At 50.5% G+C, this 15,089-nt stretch overlaps 1 protein-coding gene across 4 annotated transcripts in view; it reads left to right on the plus strand.

Annotated features, from left to right (window-relative positions):
• Positions 1-14,881, plus strand: part of ANKRD35 (ankyrin repeat domain 35) — a 19,556-nt gene extending 4,675 nt beyond the window's left edge. Inside the window, exons 2-15 of one of the 4 annotated variants that reach the window (XM_089916575.1) lie at positions 823-953; positions 1,735-1,823; positions 2,195-2,259; positions 3,081-3,138; positions 3,331-3,401; positions 3,738-3,844; positions 4,461-4,645; positions 5,272-5,309; positions 5,475-6,683; positions 6,726-7,523; positions 9,222-9,311; positions 9,561-9,626; positions 10,207-10,307; positions 10,847-11,200. In XM_089916575.1, the coding sequence (XP_089772701.1) occupies positions 823-953; positions 1,735-1,823; positions 2,195-2,259; positions 3,081-3,138; positions 3,331-3,401; positions 3,738-3,844; positions 4,461-4,645; positions 5,272-5,309; positions 5,475-6,683; positions 6,726-7,523; positions 9,222-9,311; positions 9,561-9,626; positions 10,207-10,269 (2,970 nt within the window). In that variant the 3' untranslated portion in view covers positions 10,270-10,307; positions 10,847-11,200. Of the gene's footprint in view, positions 1-822; positions 954-1,734; positions 1,824-2,194; positions 2,260-3,080; positions 3,139-3,330; positions 3,402-3,737; positions 3,845-4,460; positions 4,646-5,271; positions 5,310-5,474; positions 7,524-9,221; positions 9,312-9,560; positions 9,627-10,206; positions 10,308-10,846; positions 11,201-12,800 lie in introns of those variants that run through there. The other 3 variants (XM_089916570.1, XM_022583868.3, XM_089916578.1) reach the window with 3 other exon arrangements.
• The last annotated feature ends 208 nt before the right edge of the window (positions 14,882-15,089 follow it).

Genomic DNA, 15,089 nt, shown 5'->3' on the forward strand with positions numbered 1-15,089 from the left:
GACCTGTCTTTGCCTTTTGGTTGTTGTTGCCATGGAAGGGGAAGAAGGACTAGCCTGAGGGCATAGGTATGAGAAGGGAAAACGAAAACTCTGTGCCTCTGCTCCTAGTTTTGGGCCCCAAAGCCAATGGGTAGAGATGCTATGGATAGGTATTTGGACTCCTAGCTATGACCCAAAGCTAGGTGCCTTGATTTCTCAAATATCTGAGAACAAAGAAACAGAGGAGCACGGGGCTTGGGGCATTGAGAGGCAAGGTGGACCCAGTCCAGAGTGGTCAGTTTGGTTCAGTTTGCTCCAGCAAGACTTAAAGAGCAAAAGGGAAAGGAATCATGGCTACGATTGCTAGGAGGTTGTGCACCTATCAACAATAATCATAATGCTGATAAAAAGACACTTGAGGGCCGCGGAGCGGCTGGGCCCGTGAGCCATGGCCGCTGAGTCTGCGCGTCTGGAGCCTGTGCTCCGCAACGGGAGAGGCCACAACAGTGAGAGGCCTGCGTACCGGAAAAAAAAACAAAAAAAAAAGACATTTGAATTACTATGCATTCAGTCCTTAAAAATGATTTTTAATTCAGTAGTCCAAGCACCTTTTGGTCCAGGGCTGGCAAAACGGGCAGTAGTCCCCAGTGGCATATGAGTTGGTGACTATTTAACTGGCCCACCTAGAAGGACTAAATGATCTAGACTGAGCGACTTGTGGAACATTGAAAGGATCTCAGGGATGTCCCTTTTCCCTTGCTTGGCATCCTAAACATGTTCTTCTTTTCTTTCTCCACTCTACCCCCGCCTCTTATATTCACGCAATCTGTGGCTCTGGACCAGGTGGAGAGATGGAACCGTCGTGATCAGAAGCTTCTGGAGGCAGTGCAGCGGGGGGACGTGGGATGTGTGGCTGCCCTGGCCTCCAGGAAATCTTCCCGACCCACCAAGCTAGACTCGAACGGCCAGTCCCCGTAAGTAAGACTTCTTGATCCCCACCCTTGGTATGTGGCTCTCTTTAAAAACCCAAACCCCAGGATGATGTAAGACCAGGAAATGCCTACAACGTCAGAGCCCTTTTTTGTCTTAATTAGCAAGTATATCAATAAATCTTTGCTACATATCAAGTGCTGCACAAAGTGGGGGAAGAAGATATTGTCCCTGAGGTCCACACACCTCATGACCCACATCAACAAAATTGACCAAAAAAGGACATAAAGCCCATGAAACAAACGGAAAACTGAAACATACACTATATAGAGTATTTCTTCATTGTACAAATAGGAGGGTGTGTATGCTTGAGAAATTAGGAGTGCAGTGGTGGCCATGAGAGTCATGTGGCTGGAAGGAGTGATTAGAGCAAGAGGGATATTAGCCCTTGTCTCTTCCCAAGTCAGCCTGCAAATGTCCAGCCCTCTGCTCTGGCCCACTCTGTGACACTTCCAGTCTGCTAAGTGTCCTGTGCTGAGTTACAGGTAATTATGTGTTCCCTGGACGCCCCTGCAGTACTCTGAGATTGCTTGAGACCTGTAGCTCTTATTCCTACCTTTGCTCCCAGCCTCCTCTGAAGTTTTAACAGTAGGCCATTTATATAGGCTTCTCTTTCTCAGAAAGTCAGGCTACGGGAGCTTCCCTCTCCGCTTTTGGGATTGGCTTCGGGGTGACGGAGCTTAGTAGGCAGTGCTTATTAAGGTTCTCCCATTCCTCATCCCCTGGTCCCTTCATCCTTCTGCCTCTCGGCGTTGATTCTGGCAGGTTTCATCTGGCAGCCTCCAAAGGCCTGACAGAATGTCTGACTATACTACTTGCGAATGGGGCTGACATCAACAGCAAGAATGAGGATGGTGAGTTAGACTAAAGCACTGGGTCATGCTGCTTGCTCTTCCCTTTACAGCAGCAGTCGGTGGGTGGGGGGCCAGTGCTGGGCCCTGCTGGAGGTTCCAACTGTAGCCCTCCTGCTTCTCTCCTCATAAGTTCTGGCCAGTCTCCTTCCAGGGGTTCCGCTCCCTGCAAGCTGGGCCTACCTCACCCCCATTCCCACCTCCACCGCAGGTACCAGGCACTTGGGGAACAGGAATTTCTGGCCCCATGTGGCTGAGAGCCTCTCTCTCTAATCTCCCTCTGATTATATGTGCGTCTCTTGCCTTCCCTCCCTGTGAGTCATCGGTATGCATGGGGCCACCCACTCTCCCTCTCCCCTTCTTTCGCTTCCCAGGGAGCACCGCCCTGCACTCGGCCACCATTTCCTGCCAGCCACAATGTGTCAAGGTCCTGCTGCAGGTAAGAGCAACCTCTGATACTACTCCTGTGAAAGGAAGAAGAGGACCCAGGGATGCCTTACTCTGTCTTGTACTCACAAGCAATATTTGGTCAAATGTACCCCTCTCATTCCCAATAAGAGAGCTAGTAATCACTTATTCATTAGTTCGCCAACATTTGTTTAACACCTGCTATGTGCAGACACCCTGCTTAATGCTGCCCTTGCGGGCATGTCGTAAAGCAGCGTTGCCAGGGACTGACTGCCAGTCAGTTAATATGCATGTATTGAGCTCAGCCACTGGCAGAGGCACTGCAGAGACTAACTGCTGTGATGATGGGCTGGTGGAAGGATGGCAGAGGTGTTCACATTAAACCCAAAGCCTGCTGTCTGTTTTGAGGAGTTTGTGGTGTAGGAGTACAGAGAGAAATATACATGTGAAATGACATATGGACAATTCAGAACTAAGTCTCCCAAAGTTCAAAGGCACAGTTCAACAGGCCACTGTGCAAATGGATGTTCTGCTTTGTTCTTCCTGGCCCTTTCCAAGTTTCCCAGTTATGATCCTAAAGTACCAGACATAGACTCAGTTGTCATTTTCCCTAACATGTTTATTTACCTATAATATGATTTTTCTTAGGCCCTAGGTTTATGAACCAGGGCTGAAATTCAAGGCTGCCTATCATTTGCAAGGAATAAATTGGACTTGCCCAGTAGGTAGCCAGAGTCATGGCCCTCCTGCCCCTCCCCACAGTAATGTGAAAGCTGGTGGCCCAACAGGGGGTTATGGGATGAGAATGTTAACACCACGCTCCATGCTGCTTCCCTGTGTGGCTGTTTGCAGCATGGTGCCAATGAAGATGCTGTAGATGTGGAAAATCGTACTCCATTGCACTGGGCAGGTGTGTGCCAGGGGACTGGTGGGAAACAGGGCTGCAGGGACCAGAGGATGGGGAGGGAGAGGGGGATAACATTTGGTGGGAAGAGCAGACCAGAGCTAACTGCTGAAATGGTCGGAGGGAATGCTGCGTCATGGTCTGACTAGGTGTCCTTCCTGCTTCCCCTTAACCCGATCATCCCGCAACCCTCCGTAGCCTTCTCTGGCTGTGCCTCAAGTGTGCTCCTCCTGTGTGATCACGAAGCCTTCCTGGATGTCCTGGATAATGTGAGTGTCAGCTGGGCAGCTGGGCCCTACATGGGGAGACTGCTGCTTTCTCTGAACTTAATTATGGTCATTAATTATGGAACTTAAGCCAAGTTCCATGACCAGGGGTTGTGTAGCACCACCTCCTCTTCCTTCTCCCCATGCCCTTCCTCCTCTTCCACACAGAGAGGTTAGGGCTTATCTTCTGGAGAGCTTCTAGCCCTCTGAGAAGGAGTATTTAGCCCCAGGATTAGGGCTTTTTCCTGGAGAGGTGCGGGAACAGGAGAGTTGGTTGCATTGTGTCAAAGCCCTGGTTCCCCTGGTTCCTCGTGAACCCCCTTCCCACAATCTGTGCAGGATGGACGTACACCCCTGATGATTGCGTCGCTGGGTGGTCACGCAGCTATCTGCTCACAGCTACTGCAGAGAGGCGCCCGGGTTAATGTCACTGACAAGAATGACAAGTGAGCCTTCCCCGTCTTCCCACCCCAAATCCCGACCCTGACCAATCTAGAAAGGAGCCACTGGGCAAAGTGTGTGTGTGTGTGTGTATTGGGGAAGAAGGCAGGTTGGTCTCTGTTTTCTTGGGAACCTCTCTTCTTCTCAGTGGTGGTTCAGAAGAGCACTGCTTGTTGCTTCACTCTTTTCCTCCTGGTGAGTTGAGAACGTTTTCCTTATACTTTCCTATTCTGTTGCTGACACTGCCATCTTCCTAGCATAGGTGACTCTGGAAGTAGAATCAATACCTCTGGATCCACTAGTTTAATTTACTGGTTTTCGAACTATCTTCTAAGCAATGGAATACTTTTTCCCCAGTAAAGAATTTATGCAGGACCTCAATCTATAAAGCAGATGGAAGTGGAGCCCTTCCAATTGGCCCCCTGCTTTCTGATGCTACAGCTCCAAGGAATGACATTTGAAAAGTTCTGGTCTGGCCTCGTGCTTTGTCACTGGCTGGTGTTGGTCTGTGGTGCTCCTGACCACACTGAGTGAGAGCTGACCTTGTGAGTGGATTTTTTGAAACCAGGACTCCTGGGTTCCATGAGAAAAGCTTATGCTCAGATTTGTCCCAACCCATAGATCGGCTCTGATCCTGGCCTGTGAAAAAGGCAGCACTGAGGTGGCTGAACTGCTCCTGAGCTATGGAGCAGATGCAGGGGCGGTGGACAGCACGGGGCATGATGCTTTGCGTTATGCTCTACGCACACAAGACAAGATGCTGTGGAGGCTGCTGCAGCAGGCCCTGAACCGGCAGGGGCTGGGAGGTAAAGCCAATACCCTTTTGTAACTTCAAGATGCTCCTCGATAGCCTTAGAATCAGAGAAGCGTCTTAGAATCCCCTTTGTTTCCATGGCAATAATAATTGTCACTTTAGTTGAGAGTTTACTTATTTACTGCTGCTGCTATGAGATGACTCCAAATTCCCAAAAGCACGGTCACAAAGTTCTTCAAAGCAGCCTTGTCTTTCACTGAAGGCAACTCTGGCTAGTACTGTTGCTAGCATTTATGAGTTGCAGTTGTACATCTATTTATGTGATTTGATGGTCAATCTCTCTCTCTCCCCTACTAGACTGTAACCCCCTCAGATGACAGTCCATCTCTGTTCCGCTCACCATTGAGGTCCTGGCGCCTATAACAGTGCCTGGCACAGTGTCCAATAAATAAGTGAGTGAATGAAATGAATGAGCTGGCATATCTCTGAGATAGGAAACGAAGGTTGCTGGACAGCTAGGGAGTCATCAAATAGGGGTGGCTTTCCCTATTCGACATGTGTGGTAAAGGATTAACACTGAGGGGCCACTCCTTTCAGAGAAAGTCTGAAGGCAGAGTGTGGGCTAGAAGCACGTGGGCCCTGTCTCCTCTCTCATTTTCCCCATGTCTTTTCATATAGGTCAGGGGTTAGTTCAACACCCAGATCTTGCATCCCAGGTAAGACCCTAAGTGCCTTCTCCTTTTGCTTCTGACCCACCCCAGGCTTTCCCGCTGGGATATCTCCCAGGCAGTGATCACCGGGGCATTGAGACAGTCTAAGAGAAGAAAGGCCCTCTTGGACTAGCTGCCTGGGTTTACTTCACTGTTCCTTTTTCTCCATAGGCCTCTCCATCTGAGCCTCAGGTGGGTTCTCCACCTAAGAGCCCATGGAGAGCAGAGCCTGAGGAGGGGCAGGAGGAAGAAGAGGATGAAGATCCCTGTTCAGAGGAGTGGAAGTGGAAGTATGAAGAGGAGCAGAGGAAAGTTTCCCAGTTGGAGCAGGAGCTGCTGCGAAATATGGAAGAGTGTAAGGCTCAATCTGCAGCTTATCTGGGCCTGGAGAGCCAGATTCAAGAACAGGTTCGGGAGCTGGGGCTCCTCCTATCACAAGAGCCCGGAGCTCCGGGAGACCTGCGCTCTAGTCTCCGGCCTGGAGGAGATGGCATGGAGCAGGGTTGTACCCTCGACCTGCTGGCTAAGTGCATACAAGAGCTAAAGAAGCAGCAACAGGCAGCAGCCGCAGCTGCAGCAAGGCCAGTATTAGCTTCCAAGAAGGCTGAGGATTCAGCTGGAGGGGTGATCCAGTATGACGCCCACGGAAGGTCCCAACCAGAAGAACAGGAGCCACCCCACAGCCCAAGGTCTGAGACCATTGGGAGATCCACAGGACAGCAACCGACCGCCAGTGGTGGGCAGGCCCTTGGCCCTGATCACACTGACCAACTGCATGCTGGCCAGGAGCCGAGGCCCCAGGCCCCAGGGGCTGAACCAACAGGCACAGTGGCTGAACCAGTGCACACAGCAGCCATGAACCAGCTCCTGCTACAGCTGAGGGAGGAACTGGCTGCGGTGTGGCGAGAAAAGGATGCAGCCCGGGGGGCTTTATCAAGACCAGACCTGGAGGGAGCTGTGGGGACGTCCCGGGCTGAGGCTGCAGCAGCAGCCTGGGAGAAGATGGAGGCCAGGTTGGAGCGGGTGCTGGTGAGGCTGGATAGGGCAAAAGCAGGATTACAGATGAAACCTGAGGTCCCTGCCCAGGAGCCCAGAGAGGGATCCCCAAAGGCAGGCCCAGGGGCCATCACCAAAGAGGGTGAAGGGAAGGAGGAAGGAGCTCCTGGGGCCTGGGGAGAGCCTCTAGGGATGCCTGGAGGGGAACAGATGCCAAGAGGAGGCCTGGCAGAGGGACAGCTGGAGAAGGAGGTGAGGCTGAGCGACAGTAACTTGCTGCAGGAGTTGGGGGAGCTGGGCCAGGAGCGGCAGTGGTTGCAGGGGGACCTGCCGTCCCTGAGCCAGCGGCTACAACGGGAGTGCGTGCCCAAGCCAGAGGCGCAGGTCCAGCTACAGCGGGAGTGCGTGCCCAAGCCAGAGGTGCAGGTCCAGCTACAGCAGTTGCGGTGGAGCATGGGGCTGCTGACAGATGAACTGGCCCTGGAGAAGGAGGCCACCGAGAAGTTGCGGAAGCGCCTGGCCTCCCAGAGCAGAGGCCTCCGGGGACTGTGGGACTGCCTGCCCCCAGACTTGGTGGGCAGGGGGAGTGCACGGTGCCCAGCGGCCGATCGCCTGGAGGAGCTGCAGGCCTGCGTCAGCGCCCTGGTGGCCAGGCACCGCGAGGCCCAGCAGGTGCTGGCTCGGCTAGAAGAGGAAAACCAGCAGCTGCGGGGCTCCCCTGCCCGATGTGGGGAACCGGGCGCCTCCTCAGAGGCCTCAGCGTCCCCCCAAGTTGAAGCTCTGGAGCAAGACCTGGGGAAGCTGGAGGAAGAGCTGCGGGCGGTTCAGGCCACGATGAGCGGGAAGAGCCAGGAGATCAGGAAGCTGAAGCAGCTGCTCTACCAAGCCACGGAGGAAGTGGCTGAGCTGAGGGCCCGGGAGGCGGCCGGTCTGCGGCAGCACGAGCAAACTCGGGGCTCACTGGTGGCCCAGGCCCGGGCTTGGGGCCGGGAGCTAAAGGCCCTGCTGGAAAAGTATAATACGGCCTGCCGGGAGATGGGACGGCTGCGGGAGGCGGTGGCCGAGGAGCGGCGCAGGAGCGGGGACCTGGCTGCGCGTGCGGCAGGGCAGGAGCGCCAGGCCAGCGAGCTGCGCGGGCGGTCGGAGCAGTTGGAGAAAACGGCGGAGCTGCTGAAAGAGAAGGTGGAGCATCTCATCGGGGCTGGCCGGGACAAGGAGGCCAAGGTGAGCAGACCAGGCAGCCGAAGGGAGCATCAGGGCAGGTTTCTGTGAGTTTAGGATTGGCTGACCGGAATCTATCTTTGGTTCGTCCGATTAATACCCCAAACAGAACACCAGTCATTTGCAAGGACCGCACTATGTTCTCCTGGGTCTGAGGGGGTCTGGGATTGAGATTGGAGGTGAGGTAAGTTATAAATACAAGAGAGAAGGGGGCTTAGGTATTAGAATTTGGGACGCAGGGTTCAGAAGCAGTGTGGTCAGGGCTACCACCATTGGGGTACTATGGTTTAATCGGCATTTTGACTTAGGTAATGTATTAGCCTGCGAAGACAGCGGATGCTGTGGTGAGTCGCTGTGGTTTTGCTAGGGTTCTGAGGAGGTGCCTGGTCTAGGGGTTGCTGACGGGTTAAGAGAAGTAGACTAGACTGTAGTCCCTTTCTCCCCTCCCACTTCAGTCAGAGTGGGCTCTACAAAAGATTTCCATTGGCAAAGAGGGTGCCAATGCAGAGAAAAACAAAAGTTTGAAAACCATTGTGTTAGATACCCGAGTTTCCTAATGATTGCTCCAAAGGTGAATATAAGTCTACAGGCTTCCAACAGACATGTTTTACAAACTCAAAAACATCAATTTACAAATGAATTTAGTAATTGTAGAACTACCTGTGCAGTGAGTGAATTCGGACTTATCAAAGTTTGTGTACATGATCAAATTTAGAAGGATTAAAAAATATAGGGAATATATATTTTGCGGACTATAAAGGACATAAAAGTAGAAGGAATGTTATACAGAATAGGAATCAGTGTGGGGTGGGGCTAATTAAAGAAAGGAATTTTCTGTTGGTGTTGAAGGGGAAGATAAAAGTAGACAAATGAGCAAAAAAAATAGTGTAGTGGGCTCCGAACTGAGGTTGTCTGCATTTGAATTTCAATTTCAAAACGAACTGATTGGGAATTCCCTGGCGGTCCAGTGGTTAGGACTCCTGGCTTCCACTGCAGGTGGCCTGGGTTTGATCCCTGGTCGGGGAACTAAGATCCCACAAGCTGCACGGTGTGGCCAAAAAAAAAAAAAAAACAAACCAAAACTGATTGATCTTGGGTGAGTTATCTAAGCCTCAGTTTTCTCATCTATAAAATGCGGATAATAACAGAGCTGTTGTGAGGATTACATTAAATAAGACATTATATTAAAAATAGGACAATTTTTGGTAAATGGCTGGTACTCAGTAGAAGTTAGCTAGTTTTATTATTCCTACTACCACTATTCCTATTACTGCTGGTTATCATTAACTGCATTTGTACCTCAGTCTCACAAACCACAGAAACTCATCTCCATTTCCCTCAGTGGTCAGTAGGCCAAAGTAGGTCAGGATCCAGTACAGAGTTAAGAGTGTGTCCCATGAATTCAAAGGGATCTTGGTTCAAATTATGATTTCTTCACTTATTAGCTGTATGATTTTGACAAATTACTTAACTCAGGCACCTTATCTACAAAATGTGAATAATAATAGTTCCCTCAGAGAAGGATTGTTCGTCTCAGAACAGAAGAAGAGCTGTTTTGAGTATTAAGTGAGACAATGTGTGTAAAAGTATCTGGCAGATATTAAATACCCAATAAAAGGAAACTCACCTTGACTTTGGGTGGTATTGGGGTGGGAAATGACTGGGGCCTCCTTGGTTCCTTTTCTTTCCTTTTGACCTCAGATCAAGGAATTGTTGAAGAAGCTGGAGCAGCTTTCAGAGGAGATTCTAGCAGTTCAGGGAGAAAATGCTCACCTTGCCCAACAGCTGCAGGTATGTCTGGCCCTCGGGGGAATGGACACTGCTAGAGAAGAGGGTGCACAGTGGAAGTGATGTACCTGTGGGAGAGATTCTGGGGATTCCAGAGGCCTGGCTAGGCAGTGGTCTAGGCTGAGCCAGTGATGGGCCAAGGGAGCCTACCTGGCACAGCTGAGCACTTCACTTCATTGTTCCTCATGCTTGGGGGATGAGGGTGAGTGTGAGAGGCTGGGCACGTGACCTCCCATTGATGCTCACTCCCAGGATTCCCAGAAGAACCACGCAGAGATCATCTCCACCTATAGGAATCATCTGCTGAATGCTGCTCAGGTGAGCCTGGGGGCAGGTAGAGGCAGAGAGCTGGCCAGGGGCCATTGCATTTGGCATCCCTTCTCTTACCTGCACAGACTCGTCTCTCAGGAAGCTGGACTTTAGATGTCCCAGTACCAGGTTTCTGGATATCATTAGGCAGATTGAGAGAAGTTATGTATGAATGTGAGGGGGAGAGGTGTTTGCCCCTCCTTTTCAATTCCCTGATTGACCGTAAGGCTTTTTCCTGTCCCCTACGCCACTTCTCAGTGTCCTCCTGAGCCAGCTTATCCCTCGCCAAGGAAGAAGAGGTGGGTGGCTCGCTCCTTTATTAGGAATAATAATAACTACAAAGAATCGAACACTTACTGTGTGCCCGGTGCTTTGCTCCATATTCACAGTTGTAACCTTCACAGCAGTTCTAAAAAGCCGGCATGATTATCTTCCTTGTGAAGATTAGGAAACAGCTATTGAGAAGTTAAGTAGTATAAGTGAGGGCACTGAGTAAGTAGCATCCTACTCTACCATAGAAACTCTCCCTTTCCTGTCTCTCTCATTTCCTTTTCTTCATCTCCTTTTGTTTCTTTCATGCTGCCTACAGGGCTACATGGAACAGGATGTGTACAATATCCTAGTGCGAATCCTCAGCATCCAGGAGGAGTGAGGCATCCTGTGCCCTGAAGAATATGGGATCTCTCTGTTGTGAGTTGTGGTCTGAGGGTGATGAGGGAAGGAGCTTGGGAGAAAGGAGGCTTAAGGATAGAAATTGGAGTCTCCTTTTGCCCCATGTGGTAGCTGACACCAGGGAGTCCTGTGGGGCATAGAGCGTTTGAGGTGAGGTCAATTGAGAAGACATGATATGGGGAATCACTGGGTGGAGTCAGAAATCCGTGAGCAGGTAGACTGAAGGGGTCTGACTTATGAGATGGAGACAGAAAAGAGGAGTTGAATGACCCTCCTCAGGTCTGGGGTAGAGAGATGCCAGTGAAAGATGAGTGATGGTGGGATAGTGGTGCACAGTTGTTTCCTAGTGTGGGACTCTACAGATTCCAGAATCTCTCCTTCACTCCCACACCATTCATTCAAAGTGTAGTCATCCTCCATCCTTCTCCCTGCCCCTATGCAGGCAGCCATCTTCTCCAGTCCAGATAGATGAGGATCATCTTTAGCATCTTGCATGGGTGGGAGGAGACTGAGGGTATAGAAGTGTGTGCATTTCATCCTTGAATTTCTTCTTTCAGGGAATAGAGCATCCCTGGTTGCCAGAGCCTCCAACAGGCTGTGGTGGGTGGTGGGTTGGCCACTACGGGTGTGTGGGTGGGGCTTCACCTGATGTTATGGACCCCAGACCTGAGAACCTGAACCCTGGACTCAGCGTGGATGAGATCAGAGGAGGTGTGGATGGAAGCCAGCTCTGTGGAGAATAAAGCAGGAGGCAGGATGATGTCGGGTGTTGTTTTTTCTGCCTAAAGGGGCATGGGGGAAGGAATCCTTTTCATTCCTTTTTGATCACAAATGGCCCCATAAGTTAGCTGCTTTCAAACTTTGATTATGATCCATAGTAACAAATACATTTTACATCCTGTGTGTACGTACCTGAAATAATATTTACCCTATTCTGTTCTATATTCCATCAAAAAATATTGGTTACAATACATCCACTAATGGGTCAAGACCCAGTTTGAAAAACAGCCCTCTGTAAAAATGGAGATTGACATTCTTCCTTTCTCTTTCTCAAATCTGCTTCTTACTGACTGACACACCTCTAATCTTTTTTCTCTACCTTGGGACTCCTCAGTCCACTATCTTTTTTAAGAAGGATAGATGGAGAGACCTAGATTTTCTTCAAGATGTACAATCTAAAATATTCTATCGGGCTTCCCTGGTGGCGTAGTGGTTGAGAGTCCGCCTGCCGATGCAGGGGACGCGGGTTCGTGCCCGGGTCCGGGAGGATCCCACATGCTGCGGAGCGGCTGGGCCCGTGAGCCATGGCCGCTGAGCCTGCGCGTCCGGAGCCTGTGCTCCACAACGGGAGAGGCCACAACAGTGAGAGGCCCGCGTACCGCAAAAAAAAAAAAAAAAAAAAAAAATATCGTGTGTTAAACCATATGTCTAGATTTGAGGTGCATGGTCTTCTGTAGTCAGTGTTCTTTGCCCCAGGTGCAAAGAGGGATGAAAAGTCTGATTCCTGGAAGAGGGAAGAAAGGGATACTCAGCTTTGGCTTCTTCCCCCCAGTTCTGTTCTCAGACTGAAAAAGTGTATCTCTCTGGTCCACTTCCCCTGGGTCTCCTCCCCTTCCTGCCCCTTCACCAGCCAGATTGCTAGGTGAGAGTGAGGCAAGTGAGTTCCTCCAAAATCTGTTATTGCTGTTTGGTGGCCGCCACACTGATCCCTCCCAGTTCCTTCTCGCAGCCCACCCCCTGCTGGGTTATGCTGGGTCAGGCAGCAGCGGTTTGGCAGTGGAGACTGACTGGGCTGAGAGAAGAGTGGGGAGGGGCCGTCGTGGAAGGCAGGGGGCCACTGGAGGGCTGCAGAGCCTCGCTCCAGGGTCTGGCCAGGAAAAGAGCAGCTATGTAGATTAGGTCCTAAAGAAGATGAGGGTCAGCTTCGGGGTTTATGTGGATGGGCACAAGACTGCTTTAAGGTTGGGAGAATGAAGAGAGGAGGAATTGATGGGGAAAAAGAAGGGTGCGGCTGCCAGAAGAGCATCAAAATGTCCAAGTCGTTTCTATCAAGGGGAAAAGAACCTCTCTTTTCCTTTCTACCCTTAGAGTTACCAAAGAATAGAAAAGGACTGTTACATTCCTTATTATATATGCAGTGTGGGGTGGGAAGAATGAAGAAACTGCTGAGATAAGGGTCCAGAGAGGGGGAGATCATTTTGCTAAGTTCAAGTATGAGTCAGGAAACAGCTCTGGTAATGGAAGCCAGGCCCTTGGCTTCCTCTGGAGCTCCTGGAAGCTGATCCCAGGATGGCTGAGCTGTGGGAATGGTCAGTGATGTTAATGATAACACAGAAGTGGAACCTTCTCCAGCCCCTGGTCTTCCTAAACAATCTCCCTCTATACAACCCCATAAACTGTTACCCCAACACCCCCAAGCCCTGAAATTTTCCTTGATTTCATAAATCTTTCTTTCTCAAAGTAACTCTAGTCTTCATGTTCCCCTCTTTCCTCCTGGGCTGTGTCTTCAAGTCGGACCTCAGTAGGGACTTACTACTCCTGCTTCACTTCCCCTTCGTGCTCCAGCCTTCAGATGTGAGTGCATGCGTGAGAGTAGGTGAAGCTCGGTGAGCCATGATGCAGTTCAGACCGTGTTTTTGAATGCCCTCGATCTGAAACTTGGTTCTGATTTGCAGGTTCCCTCCTTTGTCTGGTAACATTACTTTATTAAACTGATATTTAAAGGGCCTACTAAGTGCCAGGCACTGGGGATAGAGAGAGCTTGCAGGCAGGATCAGACTCAGGCGCCCTGGTTGCTAGTTTTATGTTATCCTGTAGGGATGCTAGAACTTATAACTGCAATTAACTCTTTTTTTTTTTCCTTGTGAATTTGTTTTTATTGGGATATAGGGGATGGGTTGCGAAATATCTCCATGGGTTATGCCCCATCAGAGAAATGTCCATTCTAATCTCCCTGGAATAGCTTTTGGAACTTTTTCTTGGAGCTTCTGCTCTTGCTATCAGCAGCCTCTTTAGGTCCACTGCTGAGCGGCTCCTCCTTGGAAGAGAATTTCCTCTTTTTCTTGGGGACTCAAATTAACTATTAAAGGAGATCCCTCCTTTATGAAGTCACTAGGAATCAAGGTGAGGTTGATTTTTTTTTCTTTACATTTTTACAGCTTTATTTGGGTATAACTGACATACAATAAGCTGCATGTAAAGGGTACAGTTTGATAAATTTTGACATATGTATACACCCATAAAACCATCACACCATCAAGATGATGAACATATCCATCACTCCCACAGAGTTCCCCCATCTCTCTCTTTTTTTTTACTCCTCCCTCTTCTCCTTCCCCTGAAAATTCTAGAAGATACAAACTAGTCCATAGTAACTTTTGATATAGAGGACTTAACAGAACAAAAAATGAGCTCAGGGGGCTTCCCTGGTGGCACAGTGGTTGAGAGTCCGCCTCCCGATGCAGGGGACGCGGGTTCGTGCCCTGGTCCAGGAAGATCCCACATGCCGTGGAGCGGCTGGGCCCGTGAGCCATGGCCGCTGAGCCTGCGCGTCCAGAGCCTGTGCTCCTCAACGGGAGAGGCCACAACAGTGAGAGGCCCGCGTTCCGCAAAAAAAAAAAAAAAGAGCTCAGGGCCTGATGAAGATTCAAGTGTTGGAGGGAGCAGTTGGGATTTAGAACCAAATACCGGAGCTTGAGGTTCCACCATTGCTGGCAGCAGAGCAGCAAGGAAAGAACCTGAGTGTCGGGAGAGGGCAGACATCCTCCCTAGGGACAAAATCCACAAAGTAGTTGGGTATGGTCCAGTTCAACAGGTACCTGGGGATGTTAGTATGCTGGCACCTTCAGTCTTACAGCTGTGGGGTCTCATGGGAAGGATTATACTGAAGGTTTAAGCTAAATGAGAGGGTTACTCATATAATTTATTAAAGCACTCTTTTTGTATGCCAATTATTGGTTTAACCATCTTGCTGCTGCTAGACTGAGAACTCCTGCAAGGATTTTATGTCCTCACCACCTAACAATCTTTGAACAGCATTCAAATATTTATTGAACAAATGACATTATCACTTAGGTCCCAGCCGACTAAGTATAAAATGCTATGAATTTTTCCAGTACCTAGTTTGGGTAAACTGCTCTCACGCTGGTACTTTCAAGGGACCTGCCTGCGAGTGATTAGCTTAGTTGAGAATGGGGCCTCTGGAAGGTCTACAGCTTTGGAGGAAGGAGAGCAGGCAGTTCAGAGTGGCAGAAGGGTGCCCTTTTGGGGTGAGAAAACCTCCCCTCTGTTCACTTTCAGCTACTTCAAAGCTGTGGGGTCTCTGGTGACAGTGTATTTGAGGTAGGGGGTAGGGGACCACAGGCAAAGTTAGGGTTTAGGTACACTTTGGATTTTAGCAGCCCATGCTTTCTTACCCTTAGGGAGAGAGACTCTAAGTAGGAACCTCTTTATGCGATCAGATTCCAGTTCCACACCATCTTATTTGCAGCATTCTTCCACCTCAAGCGCATACGCGACTTTGCAAGGGTCACAGCGGTAGTGAGAATGGGAGATAAAAGAACTTCTCTCCTGATCCACTCACTAGAGGAGTTAATCCCTCCCGGCCGGGCTCTGAGTCCCTGCCCCTCCCGTCTCAGGCTCCGCCCCCTCCCCACTTCTCCCGCGGTCCTGGCGGGCTTACCCAGGAGGGGGGCGGCCCCAGCCCCAGCGCTGGGCCGGGCGGAGCTCCCGCCCAGGCGGAGCTGCGGCTGCAGCGTCCAGCTGCCGGACCGACCTCCAGCCGGGCAGACTGCGGGAGCG

The sequence above is a fragment of the Delphinapterus leucas genome, chromosome 1 (assembly GCF_059928025.1).
Source record: "Delphinapterus leucas isolate spDelLeu-1000000601 "Yukka" chromosome 1, BTC_Dleu_Yukka2, whole genome shotgun sequence".
NCBI lineage: Eukaryota > Metazoa > Chordata > Mammalia > Artiodactyla > Monodontidae > Delphinapterus > Delphinapterus leucas.